The sequence below is a fragment of the Crotalus tigris genome, unplaced genomic scaffold (assembly GCF_016545835.1).
Source record: "Crotalus tigris isolate CLP2741 ecotype Arizona unplaced genomic scaffold, ASM1654583v1 scf7180000017774.6281472, whole genome shotgun sequence".
Lineage (NCBI taxonomy): Eukaryota > Metazoa > Chordata > Lepidosauria > Squamata > Viperidae > Crotalus > Crotalus tigris.
The window spans coordinates 586,413-608,089 of record NW_024096625.1 but is presented as its reverse complement, the minus strand read 5'-3'; the positions used below and the strand labels follow the sequence as shown (position 1 = coordinate 608,089).

At 39.1% G+C, this 21,677-nt stretch overlaps 1 protein-coding gene across 9 annotated transcripts in view; it reads left to right on the top strand.

The window, feature by feature from the left end:
• Positions 1-21,677, top strand: part of FN1 (fibronectin 1) — a 130,479-nt gene that overhangs the window by 12,564 nt on the left and 96,238 nt on the right. For all 9 annotated transcript variants that reach the window (XM_039341917.1, XM_039341914.1, XM_039341915.1 and 6 more), the window contains exons 7-12: positions 6,663-6,821; positions 8,431-8,622; positions 13,311-13,490; positions 16,168-16,344; positions 16,716-16,868; positions 19,103-19,231. In XM_039341917.1, coding sequence (XP_039197851.1) covers positions 6,663-6,821; positions 8,431-8,622; positions 13,311-13,490; positions 16,168-16,344; positions 16,716-16,868; positions 19,103-19,231 — 990 coding nt within the window. The remainder of the gene's footprint in view (positions 1-6,662; positions 6,822-8,430; positions 8,623-13,310; positions 13,491-16,167; positions 16,345-16,715; positions 16,869-19,102; positions 19,232-21,677) is intronic.

Here is a 21,677-nt window from a genome sequence, read left to right as displayed (position 1 = left end):
TAGTATAGTCAATTTTTTCCATGTTGTAGTTACTAGTTGATTATCCAGGTTATCACAGCTTTCAATAGATCACATCTGAAAGTCAGTTCCTGTTGCTTTTAAAACTGCAAGTATTTCAGTCGAAGTCATTCTTTGATCATCAGAGTTCTCCATAATTTGTACATAGGTTTGTGAAATATCCTCTTCTGTAGTGATTAGTTGACTTGTGGAATGATCAATTAGAGTCTCAGTTTGAGATTTTAAGTCAAGCATTTTTCTAAAGCTCAATTGATCAGTAGCTTCTTCCTCCATCTCTTTAAATTGTGTGCACTGTTGCATATAGTCCTCTTTAAAGCTAGTCTGTTCCTCTTTTATTGTTCCTTGGACTATAGGTTGGTCCATTAAAATTTGAAATTCAGTTTGTGGTTCTGCAAAATGATCTTTTAATTTTTCTCCAAGATTTCATGTACTCTGTAGCTTCCAGAATTTTTTCCAATATAAGCTCATAATCAAGCTGTGGGTAAGATTCTTCCATTTCCATGATAAAATAGTCTTTTAGTCTTTTAGTAGAAGCTATATTTATTAGAAGTCAACAAATATCCACCTCCACAATTTCTAGTAAGCAAATTCAGGCCACAGCTGCTTCAAGGCCTTTATCTTTCCCCTTTTATTATCATTTGAAGGTCAAATCCATCTTCAAACACCAAGAGAAAATACAATTGCAGTAACACTTTTCACCACAAGATATCCTCAATAGGCTGTAAAATCTTTTTTTCTGAGAATTTTTTTTATCTCGTTAGGAAAATAGAGGGGAAAAAGCAAATATCTCTAGCATAGGAGATAAAATAATAATAATGTTCTATGATAAGGATTTTTTCAGGGCCCCAAAATATCCAAAAAATTAAATATCCAATAAAAATTTACTGTTTTATAGTTTTGTTCAAAGCTTTTTTTCCCAAGTAAATAAACACCACTCTCTTAAGGCAGGGAAGTCATTTAGAGGCTTTTTACAGGAAAATAGTTGGGGCTAAGAGAGGGAAGGAAAGGTCTCACCTGGATTTCTCCACGGTGGTTCTTCACGCTTAGCTGTTCTTCTGACTTTCGGCTGGTGCAGCTGGGTGATCAGCCATTTTACTGGCCGATCTTTTCTCCGAGGGTCCTAAGGAGCTAACTCGGACCGTGGAAGGAGCTGCCGCCCTTCTATGGTCTATGAGGGCCTTCTCGACGATGGTCGCCCCTGACCCGATTAGGGGTCTACCGGCGGAGGGAAAGCAGCCGGTGAAGAGAAGGAGCTGTCTGCACACGCCGCGATCCGGAACCGGAAGATTTTTTTATTCTGCTCTTTTGATCTGTCTTAGCCTTACTGTTTCTTGTTGATATTTCTTTCTTTCACTTACATATGTACTGTATATAAGATCATAGAATATCTTGTTTTATCTATTCTGAACTTCATGCTAGGAATAGTGTCTTAGATTGTCTAGCAGTCATGGAAATATGATAATTATCAGAAAAGCTAAAGCAAGCTTTTTATTTTGGAAAACAGAGAGATATGTCTTTGAATTTTAGAGGGCTCAATCCTCTTCAGTTCCAGGCTAACATTTATTGTACCTACTGGGTATTGGTAGAAAGTGCAATAAGTCTTGGTGTTATCCTGAAGAAGCTGGCTTAGATCCCAAGATAAATTTATGAAAGTTTTGATTATTTCTTCAGACTATCTTTGAAGGCATTGAGAAGGTTTCACTAAACAATGTGGAAGTATTTAGGAAGACAGTATGAAAATTTAATTCCATAGTTAAGTTACCATTAATTAACAAATAAACTTACTTAGTTACTCTATCTCAGGAGCTCTTCTCCTATCTATATTATTCAGGTGAGTCTCCCAGTTTTTTTGAGTGGCAGATGACTGTAGGGCAATGGAAAAATCTGGAAATTTTCCTTTGGTGAATTTCCTTAAATTCTAATCCATTATAAATAAGATTGGCATATTAGAAGATGAAAGAACTAAAATGAATCTTTGAAGTGTTCTTTCTTCTATGAGGATGCTTGTGATGAAAAATTACTACAGCTTGGATCCAATTGTATGCAAGATAATCACAGACATGCATAGCAAGTATTTAAAAGTACACTCATTGGTTAAGTATAAGCCATGTGTTAAGCTGTTTTAGGACATATCTAATCTTTTAGAATTTTTTTGTGGTAGATTTTGAGATGATATTGTTTAGCTTTTAATTGAGGATAATAACTTTTCTTAGTATAACAGTCAATTGTATAAAGTAAATCCTCAGTTTGAAATTAAATTTTAAAACTATATAAGCAACACTTTTATTTAGTGTTTTTCTCTGATTGGAAACTTGTGGAGGAAAATATGTGTCCGGGTGTCAAATGAGAAAATTACAAGGATGGAATGTTCTCAACTGCCAGGAAAAGCATGATCAAATGAAACATTGACAGTATGTTTTAATACAGTATATGGCCCAGTGTTTTAATACAGCATATGGCCCAGAAATCTGTTGCTGGATTCAATAGGAATTTTGATTTCTTTTCTAAATATTTATTATTTACACTGTTTGAAACTAAAACACTTGGCTTTGTACAACATTACTATTTATTCAAAATGCAAACATTTTATAGAGTTATCTCAGCACACATATTAAATACTTCATTACCTGTAACAGGAAAATCATTATATAGGCCAGGGTAAGCCATCATTTCTTAATGATGTGCATTTGGGCAGGTTGCATTTCTGTGTGCAGCATTTTCTCTTTGAATTTTATAATAGTATTGATCAGTACCACAATTTCTTAACATAGCGTAGCATTGTTTAGGATCATGTAGATTTGGAATGAGTCTGAAACTTTCCTCAGTTTTTAGATTCCTTTATCAGATATCTTCTATTCATTTTTTCCCATTTCCCCAAAATTTGTAATATTTCTTTCTACCCCTAATTAACACTCAGTTTCTAAATATATCTAGTTGGGACTAAGAACTTTGAGCTTAATACTGTTTAGTTCAGAGTGTTTAGATTTGTATTAGAAAATTTACCACTACATTGTTTTTATTTTTATTTTGTTTTATTAAAGTATATAATTACTGAAATGGCGGAGATGCCCTTGTTAGTATGGTCAACTCTTAATCATTCAGCTGGTTCCCAGCTTTGAATATTTTAAAAAGTTTGTCCATTCAGACAGCTGAAGCCACAGACCAACTTCCTGGCAAACTCACATACTCCCATCAATTTGACTTCATGTCTTTCTTAAACATTTCCTCATGTTCATTTTTTTGAAACCCAGCAGCTGAGTGACTGGGATGACGTAGCAATTTTCCTCCAGAATTGTGTCATAACAAATGGAGCAGAATTTCTGGGCAGAGGGGAAAAATTTATTCCAAGGGGAGATAAATTATTGACTTCATATTTCTGTCTTTCAATTCAAAGTTGATTTTATTTGTCCCAAAAGTGCTTTTTAAAGAGGCAACTCTGGACTTTGTTTTTTTTCTTTTAAGATGTTTTGCTTCTCATTCAAGAAGCTTCTTTAGTTCTGACTGGATGGTGAGGAATGGAAGGATTTATATTCCTTGCAGACAGCTGGTCATTTGCATTCTTTTAGAGAGTCATTGAAGCCACTTGGAGGTTTATATGTGTCCTCGAGGTCATCTGAGTGGTGCAAATGGGTGTGGAGCCTTCTTGGAACTGCTGAAAGGACTGTGTTGTAGACTGGAGATAGATGATTCGTATCCCTCCCCTTCTATTGAGAGAGCATTGTTCAGTTTTGACATAGATGGCCTCTTTGACCCCTCTTTCAGTCCTCTCTGTCCAAAATGTGAACTTTGCTATCTTCAAAAGAGTGGTCTTTGTCTTTGTCATACATGCACACTTTGTCAAGTGTACATATATGTTGTGTTGGCTGAAGATCCTGAGCTCTTCAGATATTCCTGAAACATATTGAATGACAACATTGCTTCATTTATTGTTCTCTTCTGTTATGGGGGATCTCCTGCTGGGTCTTTTTGGGGATTTGATGAAGGCCCAATTGGGATAGTCACACTTTTTGAGGGCTTCCTTGATGTGTTTTAGTTCTTTTTCTTTCCCATCTTTGCTGGTAGGCAGGCCTTCAGCTCAGTGGTTTAGGGTTCTGATAACTCCCATTTTGTGCTCCAGTGGGTGGTGAGAATCAAAATGTAAATATTGATAGGTGTGTGAGCTTTCTGTAAACCTCAGTGTCTGCCTTAATATGTATTGCATAGTTCAGGAAGGCTAGTCTATTTTCCTTAACATTTTCCCGTGTGAATTTGATGTATCTGTCCACAGAGTTGATATGTTTGATGAATTCTTCCAATTCCTGTGTTTTGATCTTGACCCAAGTATCATCCACATACCTATACCAGTGAGTGGGTGGAATTCCTGTGAAGCAGTTTAGGGCTTTGGTTTCTACCTCTTCCATGTAGTGATTGGCCACAATGGTGGACACAGGTGAACCCACGGCGTAGCCATGTTTTGTCTGTAGAAACCTTCAATGTATTTGAAATAGGTAGTCTAGCATGGCACATATGTGGTCTGGGCTGAGTTGGTTCTGCCACCTAAGATGCTGTCTTGTAGCAATTGTTTCTTCACTACCATGATGGCTTCAATTGTTGGAATGCAGGTGAAGAGGGAAGTCACATTATAGGAAACCATGGTCTCATCCAGCTCCAGTTTTATTTTCACAGGACTTCACCAGCAAGGTTTGGAAACTAAAACTGGACCTGGATGCAACCATGGATGAAACGACTGCTACAAGACAGCACCTTAGGTGACAGAACTAACCTCACCCCAGACCACATATGTGCCATGCTGGACCTCTGCCTGACTGCTGCCTATTTGCAGGAATATCTGAAAAGCTCAGGAGGATTTTCAGCCAACACAACATACATGCACACATTAAACCCAAGAATACACTAAAGGCAGAAGTTTGTCCATCCCAAGGATAAAACACCCAGATTCAAACTAAGCGGCGTGATACATGCAGTAAAATGCAGTGAGACATGTGCAGATTTGTACATTGGGGAGACAAAACAAACCACTTCATAAATGCATGGCACAACATAGGAGAACAAACCCATCAGGACAAGATTCAGCAGACCATCAACATTTAAAAGACAAAGTCTACATTTTGGACAGAGAGGACAGCTGGCTTGAAAGAGGGGTCAAAGAGGCCATCTATGTCAAAATTGAACAGTCCTCTCTCAATAGAAGGGGAGAAATGTGACATCATCTATCTCCTGTCTACAACACAGTCCTTTCAGCAGTTCCAAGAAGCCTCTACACCCATTTGCACACATATAAGCCTCAATGACTCTAAAAGAATGTAAATGACCAGCTGTCTGCAAGGAATATAAATCCTTCCATTCTCCAACATCCAGTCAGAGCTGAAGAAATTCTTGGATGAGAAGTGAAACGTCTTCAAAGAAAAACAGGAAAGTCCAGTTGCCTCTTGAAAAAGCACTTTTGGGACAACCATGACCTGGATGACTAAGAACCTCCATAGATTTTTTTTGTTTATTTATAGAATTTTTATAGCTAGCTATCTCATAGCAGTGATTGTAGGTGATGAACAGAGGTTTAAGAACAAGAACAGCAATATGATTTGTAAAAATAAACACCTCAAAACTATAAAATGAAATATATCCATGATTTTTTTTTAAAAAAAATCTGCATTTCCAATAGGTCAAATAAGAACTTAAAAACCAACCAACAGTCTTGAATGCCTGAGGAAATAGCCAGTTCCTTAATGCTTAATCCAGGGCTCCAGGAAGCTGCTGGTCCATTGGGCAGGCAGTGTGGCAAAGAGAGGCAACTCCTAGGTCCCATGAGATAAGATTGCTTAAGAGTTTTCTAATGGCGTGAGCAGAATACATGTAACTGAGCCATATAGGACTTTATAGAGGACAATTAGCATGTTGAATTGCATTGAGAAATTTTCTCGAAAAGATCAGTATCAAGGAGAGCCATAGCTATCAATGCCATTTGCAGTTTTTGAATGCTTTTGAAAGCCAGCTTTGTATACTGCACAGTAATCCAGCCAGGGAGTGACCAGGGTATAAATGATTGTGAATATGACCTCCTGATCCACACGTAGATGCACTTGATGCACAAGATGAACTCTTAGACATGGCTGCCACTTGTCCTTTGAGCAGATCCGGAAGGACCTAAAATTGGAATTCGGGCCTTAGGGGAAGGCACAGAACAGTTAGTAATATCTGGGATTAAACACTGCACAAAAACATCATGTGATTTGTTTGATTTGGCCTAACATGCTGCCTAATCTCAATTATTGTGTCTTGTAAATCATTATTTATACATAAAACCCCAGCACCCTTTTTGTGCCTTTAGAGTTTCTCTGGAATGACTAGAATCAAAATTTGTGGACATTTTAGTATTGAGAAGTTGTTTGAGAGTTTTAATAAAAATTCTGATCTATCTTTCCTTATGTGCAACATGTTTCTCATTCAAGTGTACTAAAAAAATCCATTTTTAATTGGAGCAGTTAAAATATGCCAATGGTAGTTTTGGATGAGACTGGATGAAAATATTGACTACATTAAAAAAATCCAGTATCAGTCCAAGTGGATAACCATCATGAATGGGTGCAGACTGTTGAAATAGCACAGGCTTGATCCTCTGGTGTGTGGTCTCTTCTTTTCTATAGACAGATGCAATGATCAGGACACCAAGACCTCTTACCGAATTGGAGACACCTGGAGCAAGAAGGATAATAGAGGAAATCTACTTCAGTGCATCTGCACAGGGAATGGCAGAGGGGAATGGAAATGTGAAAGGCATTCCTCTTTGCAAGCCACAGGTGTAGGTAAGCGATATACCTGGATGAAGTTGGATATTTATTCTTTCTTTATTTGCCTTTATAAAAACTACCTTGGGAAATAATACATTCAAATTCAAAGTATTCAAACTGTGTAAGAATTTGAAGATAATAAAACTCAGCGTAATCTATGAAACAACTATAAAATCAATGTAATTAAAAAAATTCTTGCCAACCAATGAAGTCTGCTAAAAAAAATCCCATCATCTAAAGTCGTTAGCATCACAAAGCCTCTTCCTATTTGTCAGGCTTGACTTGATTTAGTCCTTTGGAATGATGAGAGCGTAACCAAAGACTGAAAGTACAGATTCAGGTACCCGCAAAATGGGATGTACTAATTGTAGTATCAATAATAGAGGAGGCATTTTGGCAGCAGTGTGGAATCTGTTTTAAGGAACTGTAAAATAGAGAAGTGAGAAACCATGACCATTAATATAATCTAGCACAGTGGTGGCGAACCTATGGCACGCATGCCAGAGGCGGCGTGTACCCTCTCTGTGGGCACATGTGCCCTTGCCCCAGCCTCGCCTCCCCCCAAGACTCCTCACCAGCAGCCCCCCTGGAGAAGAGTTGCCCCCAACCATGGTCCACACGGAGCAGTGCAGCCAAGGACATGGCAGCCAGGCAGCATAGACAAGACTCTGCCCTTACACCCCATCCCACACAGTTGATGCTGCAGGCCATGGGCAGGGGGTATGGCCACCATGGTGCTGCTGGGCTGCCTGGGCGATCTGCGGCAGGCCCTGGAGGGGGTGAGTGGCCCTGCGGGCAGGTGGGATGGGAGACGGTGGGGGCGGGGCAGGGGGTGGGGCCAGTTTTTGGGCACTCAAATCTCTAAAAGGTTCACCATCACTGATCTAGTAGAACAGTTTAATGGACTTTTCAGTGAAAAAGAATGTTCATTAATCTAAATTTTAAATCCAAAAGTTGCCCTCTGATTTTTTTAAAATTTCCCTTCCCAGAAATCAGCTATAGAAAAAAAGGCTTTTTCTTAATATAACTTACAGGAAGGCAGATTCCAGTGGAACATTCTGAAAAATAAATTGGCAATGGAACCAGTTATTGATGGTGACCCGGAACACCTTCCTCCCTTTGCTGCCTGTGTATAAGCAGAGGCTGGATCTTCCAGGGGATATGTAAAATTGGACTCTTTCTCTGTCCAGTGGGTTGGAATTGATAAGCTAACTGGTCCTTATTAACACAAGCATAAATGTTTTGTTATCTTCTGATAAACATAAAACCAATCAAAAGTATTGTTGCATTCCCAGTAGAAATTCAGCTTTGCTAGGATGTTGAGATGGTCAATTTGGATGATTATTTTGGTTCCAGTCAAAATGGTAAAAACAGTATTTTTATTAATGTTGGAAGATTCAAAGTTCCACATTAACTACAACAGATAACACTCATAGGAGACTATCAAGATTCTGTCAGTCCATTCATCCTTAGTATTATGTAGCTGCTCATTTCATATTCATGACTGGGTGGCTAACAGTGATTAAAAACAGGGTAAAAGTAATCATAACCGATCTTAATCAACTACTATACAGTAGTTCTTACTGACAGTTACAAAACATCATTGCTTTTTTTTTATATGCAGGAAGTGCATCTGCAACTATCACAGATGTACGAACTGCACTCTACCAACCACAACCCCAGCCTGCTCCTTTTGGGCATTGTGTAACTGATAGTGGTATGGTGTATATCCTGGGAATGCAGTGGCTTAAGGCACAGGGAAGCCAGCATATGCTTTGTACTTGTCTGGGCAATGGAATCAGCTGCCAGGAAACAGGTAGGACATATTTTTAAATATTTATTGGCATATAAAAGATGTTTCAGTCATTTACCCTATGATAATGCATGTTCCTAATTGATTGGCATAGGCTGCGCTGAAAGTCACTACTATATTGTGAAAAACAAGTTATTATCATCATTTATAGACGGTCATGTGATCAGTCAGGCCTTCATACGATTAAGTCTATAAGAGCATGATCTCCAGGTGCAATGGATTTTGTAAGGACCCACCCCACTTTGCATCTTAAGAAGACAGAACTCTTGGAATAATTCTTCAAACAGGCATCCTTTATTAAGAGAAAATGGTTGTAGGCGTTCTAGACAGGACTTGGGGTCCAAGCTCTCCCATTCAAGGTTTTAAGGGGTTCCCCAGTAGCCCCACCCAATCACCCCCTTCTTCCAGCGACAGTCTCTGGCATTACACCCCCACCCCCTTTTCCTTACTGCCGGCTGGATGGAGACTTCAGAGAGAACTAAGGTAATAGCCCCATTCTTATGGTTAGTCCTTTTGGCGATATCCACATTCAGTCTCTTTGAAGTGTACTGAAGGAAGTGAGGGCCATAAAGCCCCTTTGTTCACCCCCTCCCCTTCACCTTATGGCAGAATCCAGGGAAGGCAGAAATAGGGTTTTCTATAGTTGATGACTAGAGATGAAATATAATTGGATTCTGACATCCTGTCCCCTTAAAAAAAAGACAGATCCACCTGAAAGTAAACAAAACAGGTATAAAAGTTAGTCAGGCTTGTTAGGGTACTCTGTGTGAAACTTCTTTAATAGCTTCGGGGCTCTGACATGACGTTTATGGACCCACTCGTTTTGTGAGGCAGGGAGGTGTTTCCAGGCAACTAGGTACTGAGTCGCTCCATGATATCTCCTAGAGTCAAGGATTTCCTTTATTTCGAAATGTTGTTCGCCCTCCACCATGATTGGAGGTGGGGGGGATTTTTGGCCGTAAAGGTGACTGATGCTCTCTTTTCAGCAAGCTGCAATGAAAAATTGGGTGTATTTGCTTGAGATTTTTGGGTAATTCTAATTCTACTGTTGCTGGGTTTATGATTCTTTTAATTGGAAAAGGTCCTATATATTTTGGTCCAAGTTTTTTTACAGGGCTGTAGGGACTTTAGGTATTTTGTAGATAAGTACACCATTTCTCCTATAATAAATGGTGTAGGCTCAACCCTTTTTTTATCGGCTTGTGCTTTGTATGCCTGCCTAGCTTCATCTAGAGCTTTTCTAACTATTGGCCAGGTGTTTTGTAATTGTTCCATCCATTCTTTCAATGATGGGATCGCCGGTTTCTGTGGGGTTAATTCTGGCATGGGGTTAAAACTTTCACCGGTGGCTATTTGAAAAGGAGTGTAACCTGTGCTGGAGTGGACTGCATTATTGTAAGCAACTTCTGTGAAAGGGAGTAAATCCGTCCAATTTGTTTGCTGAAAATTAATAAAACATCTTAAATATTGCTCAAGTACTGAATGATAACATTCTGTTTGTCCATCTTGTGGATGATGGCTAGATGTCAGTCCCTGAGTAGTCCCTAAGAGGGATAAAAATTCCTTCCAAAATGCAGACGTAAATTGCACTCCCCTATCAGAGATGATGCATTGGGGTGCCCTGTGCAATCTGTAGATGTGCTGGATGAAAAGTTTTGCTAAGGCTTTTGCAGTGGGAATCTTTTGGCAAGGGATAAAGTGCACCTGTTTGGAAAACAAGTCCGTGACCGTCCAGACAACAGTATTCCCATTGCTTTCTGGCAATTCCACTATAAAATTCATGGCTATTTCCCTCCAGGGGGCTGAGGGATTTGCCACTGTTTGTAATAGTCCTGGCGATTTCCCTTGCAACCTCTTTGCAGTAGCACATTTTGGGCAGCTGGCTACATAACTTTGTATGTCCTTTTTTATGGATGGCCACCAAAATTGCCATTTAATTAAGTGTAAAGTTTTTACAAATCCAAAATGCCCTGCTGATTTTGTGTCATGGCAAAGCTGCATGAAAGTGACTCTTTGGTTTGTTGGTATATATAACTTTTCCCCTACCCAAGGCAACCCGTCTCTGTGCACACATTTTTGTTTTTCTAAAACCATTCATCTGATTCCAAACTTTTCCGGAATTCAATTCCAGTTTGGCTGTCTAGTTGTGGTTTTAATTTAGCTTGGGTTCTTGTGGTTACTGGTGCTGCCAGTTGTGACTCTGCCATCATTGGTTTAGAGTCTGTGGCTTGTGCGCTGTTATATTGGAGCGTGTATCTGCCAGGAAGTTCTTTCTCCCTGGTAAATGTTTGAGTTTAAATTGGAACTGGTGAAAATGCTGGGACCAGCGGGCTTGTTTGGGATTGAGTTTCCTGGGCACTTTCAGGGCTTCCAAATTTTTGTGATCAGTCCACACCTGGAAGGGGATTTTGTTGCCTTCCAGGAACTGTCACCACGTGAGTAATGCCCAACGTATCCCATATGCCTCCTTCTCCCATACGGGCCAGCGCTGTTCTGTTTCCTTGAGTTTCTTGGATGTATATGCACAGGGTTGCAATACTCCATCATTTTCTTGTAATAGAACAGCCCCCACTGCCACATCACTTGCATCTGCCTGTATTACGAAGGGCTTATCCATGTCTGGGTGCCTTAGTACCAGTTCGGCAGAAAAAAAGTCTCTTTAGTCTCTCAAATGCTGCTTGGCACTCCATTGTCCATGTTAGTGGCTGGCTAGGTTTTACTGAGGATGCTCCCTTTGTTTTTAGTAAGTTAGTGAGGGGCAAGGCTATCTGGGCAAATGAGGGGATGAATTGGCGGTAAAAGTTTGCAAAGCCCAGGAAACTTTGTAGTTGCTTTCTTGTGCGGGGTGGTGCCCAATCTAATACTGCTCTGACCTTCTCTGGGTCCATTTCAATGCCCTGGGGGATATGCGATAACCTAGGTAGTCTATCCTTTCCTGGTGGAATTCGCATTTTGAGAGTTTGGCATATAGGTGGGCGGCTCGCAGTTTCTTTAAAACCGCTCTGACAAGGTTGACATGTTCCTCTTTTGTTTCGGTGAAGATAAGAATGTCGTCCAAGTAAACAAGGACCCCCTTAAACAGGTGCTCCCTTAGAATGTCATTGATTAATTGCATAAAGACTGCAGGGCCCCCTTGTAATCCAAATGGCAAGACTTTGAATTGATAGCACCCCATGGGGCAGTTAAATGCGGTCTTCCATTCGTCCCCTTCCTTAATTCTCACGTGATAGTAAGCTTCCCTTAGGTCTAGTTTAGAAAAAATTTTTCCCTTTCGAGAGGTGTGACAGCATGTCTTTCATGAGGGGCAGAGGGTATAGGTTGCTTTCACTGATTGTATTCAGGGCCCTATAATACACGCATAAGCGTAAAGAGCCATCCTTCTTCTCTCTAAAGAGGACCAGGGCAGCCACTTTAGGCTTGGCTGGCTCAATGAAACCTCTCTCTAGGTTTTTTTTTTATGAATCTTTCCATTTCCTCCTTCTCCTTTGGGCTCATGGAGTATAATTTGGGCTTTGGGAGTTTTGCCCCAGGCTTGAATTCAATGGCACAGTCTGTGGGTCAGTGGGGGGGGGGAACTCATCCGCCCTCTCCTCACTTGAAACATCCCATTTGGTTCTTGGCTGTAGCCAATAGTTTCACTGGTTTGTGTGTCAACTCAGGCGAGGAGCAGCTCCATTGTTTTTCTCGGTGGTGTCTCTTCAATATGTCGATCTCTGCTTCCTCTGCCAAGACGTACCATTCTTCAAGTTGGTGTGGGTCCCCTTGGGGCAGGCAAGCATCATATAGGTCATAATTTAGTCCATCTTTGAAATGGCTAAGGAGGATGTCTTCTGGCCAGCTCAGTTTGCTGGCAATGGCCCGGAATTCTTGTGTATATTCAGCCACTGGGCGTTTGCCTTGCCTCATCATTTTTATCCTTTCGCGGGCTTTGCGATCAGCCAGGGGGTCTTCGAACTGTCTTCTCAGAGAGGACATGAAACGGTTTAAGTTGCTGGCTGGATGGAGACTTCAGAGAGAACTACATGAAAGGTAATAGCCCCATTCTTATGGTTAGTCCTTTTGGCGATATCTACATTCAGTCTCTTTGAAGTGTACTGAAGGAAGTGAGGGCCATAAAGCCCCTTTGTTCACCCCCTCCCCTTCACCGTATGGCAGAATCTAGGGAAGGCAGAAATGGGGTTTTCTATAGTTGATAACTAGAGATGAAATATAATTAGATTCTGACAGATTTGATGTGAAGTTTATTTAGTGCGGTTGGTTTTGGAATACTGTTATCTTTTTCTCTCCAAAACCAGCCAGAATTGTGACTTTTTCTTATATATGGACCCCTTCTACGCCTATACACACATGCATAGTGAAATCTTGAATTTTTTTTGGACTGCAACAGACTTTGATAGCAATTTCCACTGGATTTTATTATTTATGTAATGAAATTATCATAAAAATGATATAAATTGATGCAAGTAATATAATTTGCAACATTTGTGTGATGGCATCGTTCAATCAATGTCAGTTAGTGAAACAACATGCTCCAAATTTTAAAAGACAGGAGTCATGATCCCACTGGTTTGAAAAACTGAAGTTTCACTATAATGTTTTTTTATATAAATGCTAAACATTATTAAATATTTTTCTGAAACCAAATAACATCAAATTGTTGTGTAATTATAACGGTATTCTATGTTTTAAAGCTGTGACCCAGACTTATGGTGGCAATTCCAATGGAGAGCCTTGCGTTTTCCCATTCACATATAATGGAAGGACTTTTTATTCATGCACTTCCGAAGGACGTCATGATGGGAATCTCTGGTGCAGTACAACCTCCAACTTTGACCAGGATAAGAGCTACTCCTTTTGTACAGAGCAAAATGGTAAACTTTTTTGAGGAAAAAATCTCTTGGGGAAAAATAAGATGCAGATTTTAGCATGCATTGGGAAAGTGTGGTCATGGAAGTATAGAATATATTAATTATAATTTAGCATTCTTTCACATGTCTTTTTAAAATATCTGGGCTGGGAATAGGAGTTGTGGATCTGCACTGGATAAAGCATACAAGGAAAGTCTTGAAAACTAGGAAAGAGTAAGGGAATACAGAAGTCAAACATAGATCTATCAGAAAGGCTATTCAGTGCAATGCATGAAATGTGTTTAGCATTAGAAAGATAGGTTTATATCATGACGCCACCACAGCTTAAGTAGATAGCAATGGATAGTACATCTCTACAGATGTCTTATCGGATAAAATGAAAAGCAGTATATTGTATACCAGATTGCAAGCTTTCTCTAGATGTCTTGAAAAGGATCTACTTGACTATTGCCAGAGGCAGAATATTTATTTGTTATTCCTTACTTTGTAAAATGTCATTATCCCACTGTTTCTCTCTTCTGCTCCTACCCATCTCTATCCTAAGCATGTCCATTTTTACTGTATGGCTTTTAACATACCATAAATATTCAGTTTGACCCTCAGTATAAAGGTAGTTTTCTGCTTCTATTCTAAGTGATTGCTCCTTACTTTTAGACTTTCCAAAAGTCTGAAATAAACTTTATTTTTGTTCCATGCTGAAATGAAACTGGGCAACAATGGTTTGGAGTCAGTTTTGCAATTATTTTTTTAACTAAGGAATAACTGAAGCTAATCAGTGTTAAGTGTTCGCCAACAATTCTTGTTTTGTCATCATCTCATTAACTAATCCATTGAAATGTATACAGTATGCAAAAATGGTCAAAGATAAAAATAGTTTGTGCCATTTTGCTCACTTGGGTATCCTCACATTTGTGAGGAGGAAATGAATTAAACAGAAATAAAGCTAGTAGTTTGCATCTTTGGTTTTCTGCCTGTGCTTGGCTGGCATTTCTTCCTCTTTTTTTTTTTTTTTAAGATAGAAGCCCAATGTCTATATTAGGCTAGAAGGAAAGAGGTCTTTTGAATCTGATGGCTGCAATGCTCTGATGTCACTCCCAAGTCAAGCTGGAATTCTCAGCCAGGTTGCCATATATGGCAGAACTAAGAACTAGCAAGGGAATAATGTAGCTTTTTACCCTGTGAGATCTGGAGGAACACATGCCTTAAAACTGGGGCTCATTTGTGCAGTTTAATAATTCAATATTATTTTATTAAAAAAGAAATTGTCAAATATTTTTAAAAGACTTTTATGAATACTCATTATATAAAAGAAACATACCAAAAACTTTAGCTATATTCCTTATTTTAATGTTTGATCTTAGAGGGTGGGAACAATATAATTCTGCTTACTGCCATATATATGGCAGTTCTTGCAGAGAACTGGATGTACAACCTGAAATATAGTTAAATTCTGCCTCATAATTTCTCAGATTTTTTTTTCTGTGCCAAAGGTTTCTATTTTTTTTATCATATTTTCAGAGTGCTTGTGATTTTTGAGCTTATTGGAGATGATTGTTCTTTATTATTGTTATGATGTTTATTCTGCCTTTTATATATTTTATTTATATATTTTATTCTGCCTTAAATATGATTTTAGATATGTGGTGAACATATGTAATAATTCTGCTTCCTGTGTATACAGTAATTTGGTCTCCTACTACAACCGTTCTGTGAGATAGGTTGGGCTTAGAGAGGAGGACTGACCCAAAGTCACCCAGCTGGCTTACCTGCCTAACAACTGACTGTCTCTTGGGTTCTAGGCCAGCATAGTCACTATGACACCATCATTCTGAAGCTCCCTTTTGCTGTCCACACTTTCTTGATAGTAGATTTCTTCAGTTCTGCAGTTTTTCATGAGATTGATTCAGACTTGGTAGAACAAAACTAGTTTGATTATTTTTGGCAGAGAGCTGCTGTATAGACAAGCTATTGATTTGCAGATGCTTTCATGCATTTTGGAACCAAGACAGAAGTCTCCCACAGTGGATAGAGCAAAGCATTCAGCCCTTTTATTCCAAGGCGAGAAGTAATCAGCAGAAATAAAATGGATATTTTAAGCCTTGTAAATACTTAAGACACCCATCTCTCCCTTAACTTTCCTGAAGGCTCCCTAACCAAATGGGGCCTGTTTGTGGCTACTTAGGAATACAGTCCTTGACATGCAAAGGTTGGTGCAGCTCTTGAGCTAGTGGAAGTTGCAAACTGAGCTGACTTTGATTTGTCTCTTAAGTGCTTTCAAACTTCTTTATAAATATGTTCCCACTTAGATTTATAGTCAAAAACCTGGAAAAATACAATTTTTATTAAATGGTTGATCAGTTAAAAAAAACCTCTTTTCCACATTTTATGTTCTCAGTGGTTCACATAAAAATGGCAAAGATCATCATTCTTTGTTGTTGTTTCTTTTTCCCATTTCTCAATTTCTTAATTCATAACATTTATTGTATTTCCTTTAAATGGTGATTTCCCATTTGTCAAAAGAAAAAGAAAAGAAAAATGATTTCCTAATGGAAGAAAAATGATTGCAAAAAGTTTTCAGAAATAATTTTCACGAGTGTGGTATGCTAGACAGCAGATAGTAAAGTAATTAGCATGTAGCTAAGCTTTAGTATTTATTTGAATAACATTTTTTTTCTTACAGTGTTGATTCAGACACGTGGTGGAAATTCCAATGGTGCCCTGTGTCACTTTCCTTTCCTTTATAATAATCGGAATTACACTGATTGTACTTCTGAAGGACGAAGAGATAACATGAAGTGGTGTGGAACTACCTCAAACTATGATGTTGATCAGAAGTTTGGATTTTGTCCCATGGCAGGTATATTGCACATATGTCTGTTAGGACCCAATGTTATTCCTTAATTCTTGGGAATTATGAAAATATTATTTGATATAAATATTCATTCACTTTGTATATACAGTTGTTGCATATAAAGATTAGCCTCAGTAAAACTTTTACATTTTATTATGAGAATAAAATATGTGAAAATCTATTTAACACACATTCAGAATACAGGGTTTAAATGGAGATTCATATTTGATGTGCTCAGAAGAAAATGGATACTATAGGCACTGATATAAGATCAATATGGAAGAAAGAAAATTTCTAAGGGTTAGTGTTGTTATTTTCATGAACAAGAAGCTTGTAATAATCAAAATAAGCCTAATTCATTTTTACACATTAACTAGCTCATGAAGAAATTTGTACAACAAATGAGGGTGTTATGTATCGTGTTGGAGACCAATGGGACAAACAGCATGATATGGGCCATATGATGAGATGTACTTGTGTGGGAAATGGACGTGGAGAATGGACCTGCATCGCATATTCCCAGCTCAGAGGTATTTTTAGTTTGGTTTGTCATTATTCATTATGTGATGTAGCCAGTTAAGAGTTAGCACAATAGGTAATATACTGGAATTGGGAAATCCTTGGTTCTCTAAATGCAGTAGTTACTCACAGCTCAAGTAGCATGGTCAACAGTGAGGAAAGCTAAGAGCTGTCTCTGAAGGGGCACAGATTACCTCTCCTGAATTAGAGTACATTTGGGAAAGAGGACTATGGTATAGGACACAGGTCGGCAACCTGCGGCTCCAGAGCCGCATGCGGCTCTTTGAGCCTTCCCCTGTGGCTCCCAGCCTCCTCTGCCATTTGCAGAGAGAGACAGAGACAGAGAGAGGCAATTGCACTTCCCTTCTCTCTCTCTCTCTCTCTCTCTCTCTCTCTCTCTCTCTCTCTCTCTCTCTCTCTCTCTCTCTATATATATATATATATATATATATATATGTGTGTGTGTGTGTGTGTGTGTGTGTGTGTGTGTGTGTGTGTGTAAAAGAGAGTGCACTCACAAGTGTTCTCTGAGGAGCTGAAAAGCTTATTGGGCGGAGTTCCTCCCTTTACTGCGTCTCTGCAGGAAGCAGAAAGGGCAGGAGAGAGCTAGCTAGCTCAGCTATGCTGACTCAGGAATTCTGGGAGTTGAAGTCCATGAGTCATAAAAGAGCCGAGGTTGCCTACCCCTGAGCTTGCTGGAGAATAGCTTGAAGCCAACTTGCCAGGTGAGCAGCAGATAGGAGAGAGGGAGAGAGGGGGGAGAGAAAGAGAGAGAGAGAGGGAGGGAGGGAGAGAGAGAGAGGGAGAGAGAGAGAGAGGAAAGAGAGAGAGAAAGAAAGTGAGTGGGGGAAGAGAACTGGCAGACCAAGGGCAGGTAGAAAGAGGGAGGGAGAGAGAGAGAGAGAGAGAGACCCTTTTGACATCTAAAATGAAGATAACACTGTATATATCCTTTTTTACCTGTGATTGTATGTATGTGTGTGTGTGTGTGTGTGTGTGTATATATATGTATATATATATATATATATACACACACACACACACACACACATATATACATACACACACATGCACACACATACATACATACATACACACACACACACAAACACACACACACCCCTATAATAAAGGTAAAAAAGGATATATGCAGTGTTATCTTCATTTTAGATATCAAAAGGGTCTTGCGGCTCCTGGTGTTTTGTTTTCGGTGGGAAATGGGTCCAAGTGGCTCTTTGAGTGTTTTGGGTTGCCTACCCCTGGTGTAGGATCAATTTCATTTAACTGTTAAACTTGTTTCATATACAGCCAACAATGAGTAATCATTTATAGAACTTTGTTTTCTAGGACCTACAGCAAGAAAAAATATATGAGGAATATACTATAGTTATGTATATGTGAAAACATCAGCTCCTTGAAATCTCAGAGAATTATAAGCAAAGCCTTTGTAACATTCACAAATCTTATTTATTGAGTGTGAATCTCAGATTAGGTTCATATGTCATGGAAATTATGCACAAACAGAGCCAAAACCAATTAAAGGACATAACAAGATATGTGAATAGAATCATTGTTATTTGTAAACTATGATTCTGTAAACTAGGTTTGTCGGTTAACACCATATAATTGTGGTTTATTCACTAAATCATTATTAAACAAGGCATATTTAACTTAATGAGTGAATTGAATTACTTTATGTTGTAGGTGTTTGTAGCCAACTTACTTATTAAGAGTTGTACATGGTATGGGTTGGAGTGACTAGTCATTACAAATTTGAGGAAGAAATAACATATTAGTGACTCAAGATCTATTAAAACATTATAAAGAATATAAAAGTTTGTAGCAAAGGCACATCATAATTGACTTTTTAAATACTTTATATGACATTCTTGCTTTTTTTGCTGGAAGCTTTTTGAATATGGAAAAACACAAACTATTTCATTCATGAGAGATATTGGTAAACTGAGTGGAGAACAATATGCAGCTGGGCAAAATTATAGCCATTATTTGTTCAAATTAACCAACACAAACTTTCATTCATGAGAGATATTGGTAAACTGAGTGGAGAACAATATGCAGCTGGGCAAAATTATAGCCATTATTTGTTCAAATTAACCAACACAAACTATTTCATTCATGAGAGATATTGGTAAACTGAGTGGAGAACAATATGCAGCTGTGCAAAATTATAGCCATTATTTGTTCAAATTACCCAATGATACAAATATGTTCTTTTTTGAAATAGATCAGTGTATAGTTGATGGGATCACATATGATGTTAATCAGACTTTTCATAAACGTCACGAAGAAGGACACATGCTGAACTGTACATGCTTTGGCCAAGGTCGGGGGAGATGGAAATGTGATCCTGTTGGTAAGTTGATTCCTTTTCATACTCGTGTTCATGTCGGAAGCATCACGGCACTTTGGGGTCGGAAGGATTAGCCAATGATATCACTGCTGCCCAGAGGGACGCCCAATTGAGGACTCCTTTCATATCCCCGTTAATGTGCCCACTGAAGTGGTATCTATCTACTTTGCTATTGCTTTATAACTTCTAGGTTGACAGGAGCTGAAGTAAATGACGGAAGCTCACCACATCACGCAGCAGCCCTTGGGTCTCAAATGTGGGTTTACTGATCGTCAACTCAGTGTCCTAACCATGCTTAGCATCCTCACCTTTCATGCTTAGGGCAATATACTATAAGGGGTTACCACCATGACTGTGCCAATAATTTTAGGCTGCTGCAAATTGTCAGTAACAGTAAGAATTGGGCTACAAAGGAACTTCTATGACTTAATGCTTATCTACATCCTTACGACCACCTCCAACCTCTTGCTTCTGTTCTTTTTCCTGTGTTTTCCTCCCATTTGTACACTACGACAATCAAACTATTGCTTTTTTCCCTAATTGGTTGTTAAATTAGCCCTCATGTAATCCAAGTTAGATAGCCCCATCTCCATTTGGAAATCCTAGAATTAGAGAACTAAGGCAGAGCTCTAACTAATACTATCTTAATTGAAACAAAGTAAGCATGTTTTGTGTGGCTTCTACCTAGTTTTACTAAACTCATCAATAGAATCTGGGGTGGGTTGATCTAGGCTTTGACAGCAAAGAAGGGCAAGTGGCAACATGTGCATCAAAACAAAAACTGCCCTTTTCATTATAGCATTTGATACAAATATATAAGGAGCAGGCTTCAGCTATGGTATCAGGGTGCACATTGTCATTTTCATAGCTGGTGACAAGTACTTCTATGATTACAGCACTCTTGACTTAAAACTAGTTTTTCCTAAGAATTTATTATTAATATTTAGTGTATGATAAGAACCTGACAGAAGAGAAGTAAATATATACATACATTCCACATAATTATACACAAAAATTATATGGAGATATGGCAGTGGCCTCATAACTGGATGTCCAGTTCAGCTATCCAGGCAATTGCCTCTGTCGTTGCTTCATTCAGGTCTTTTAGAGAACCAGGGAATGCATGTTGTGGGCAATCTTAATATGTATAATAGTTTGCATATTAATACAACAATTGCAACAAGGGGAATCATACCATGCCCACTGATAGAGGGCAGGGGCACTTCTGAGGAGCCCTTGGTGCTCTTGCAGACATTTCCTTACCTTTACTAGGTAACATCATCAGTGCTAGTCTGCAAGAAAACAAGCAAGCTCAGAGAGCAGCAAGGACCCCTCATTTCAACCCTGACCTACAAATATTCTCCTTCAGAGGCACTTCTTCTAGTATCACACCTAATTCTGTTCAATTTCATCCAGACAAAGTAAGGCACATCAAAACCAGGTGGCTTGGTAGAGGGATCACTAATGGTCAAGCCAAAAGAAGGTACCTTGGATCATTCCTTTCTCCAGGCTGTATGGACCTGCCTCAGCTGTCCCCTCAGGAAAGCATAGCTCAGGAAACAGGCATTGTTTCAAAGAGGATTTTTTATTGAGAGAAAGGGATTGCAGAGAAAAAGGCAGAATCTGAAGTTCCTGCTCAAAAGCGTTAAGCTAAAAGTCCCATTTCTTCAGCCCCACCCCAAGGCCTGAAGTCCATCAGGAGCCAATCTGCTGGCCTAAAGGTATTGTGAGAACTTTGAGCCAAAAAGGTGATGACCGGCCATTTTCCTAGGTGCCTTATTCTAGCTAGGCAACAGGAGTCTAAACAGATGGCCCATGTAGATAAATCAAACAAAAGTAGAAACAATGCAGGAAATGTAGAAACATCCTCAATCTACAATAGTGTGTATTCCCCCTCCCCTTCCTGATGGCAGCGTTCCAAAGAGACCTAACATGCTGCTCCCCTAAAAGAAGAGAAGATCCACCTGGAGAAGATAATAACAAAAAAAGGGGATAAGAAAAAGTGGTTATGTATTCAGTTAGTTTTATCAAAGTAGCGGTCATGAAAACGTTTAATTAACCTAGGGGCTTTGACATGATTCTTTTGCACCCACTCAGGCTGAGCCTGAGGGAGATTTTTCCATGTTACTAGGTATTGGGTGACTCCCTGGTGTGTATGTGAGTTCTAGGATTTCCTTAATTTTGAAATGTTGTTCTCCTCCACTGTAATAGGTTCGGGGATTGAAGGGGGTGCCGGCCTTAAGGGCGAGACCACCTCTGGTTTAAGAAGGCTGCAATGGAATATTGGGTGAACTTTTCTCAATGGTTTTGGAATTCTAATTCCACTGTGACTGGATTAATGATTCTTTTTATCAGTAAGGACCCTATATATTTTGGTCCCAACTTTTTTGATGGGTGCAAGGACTGTGGGAACCAGGTGGACAGATATACACAGTCCCCAGTATGGAAC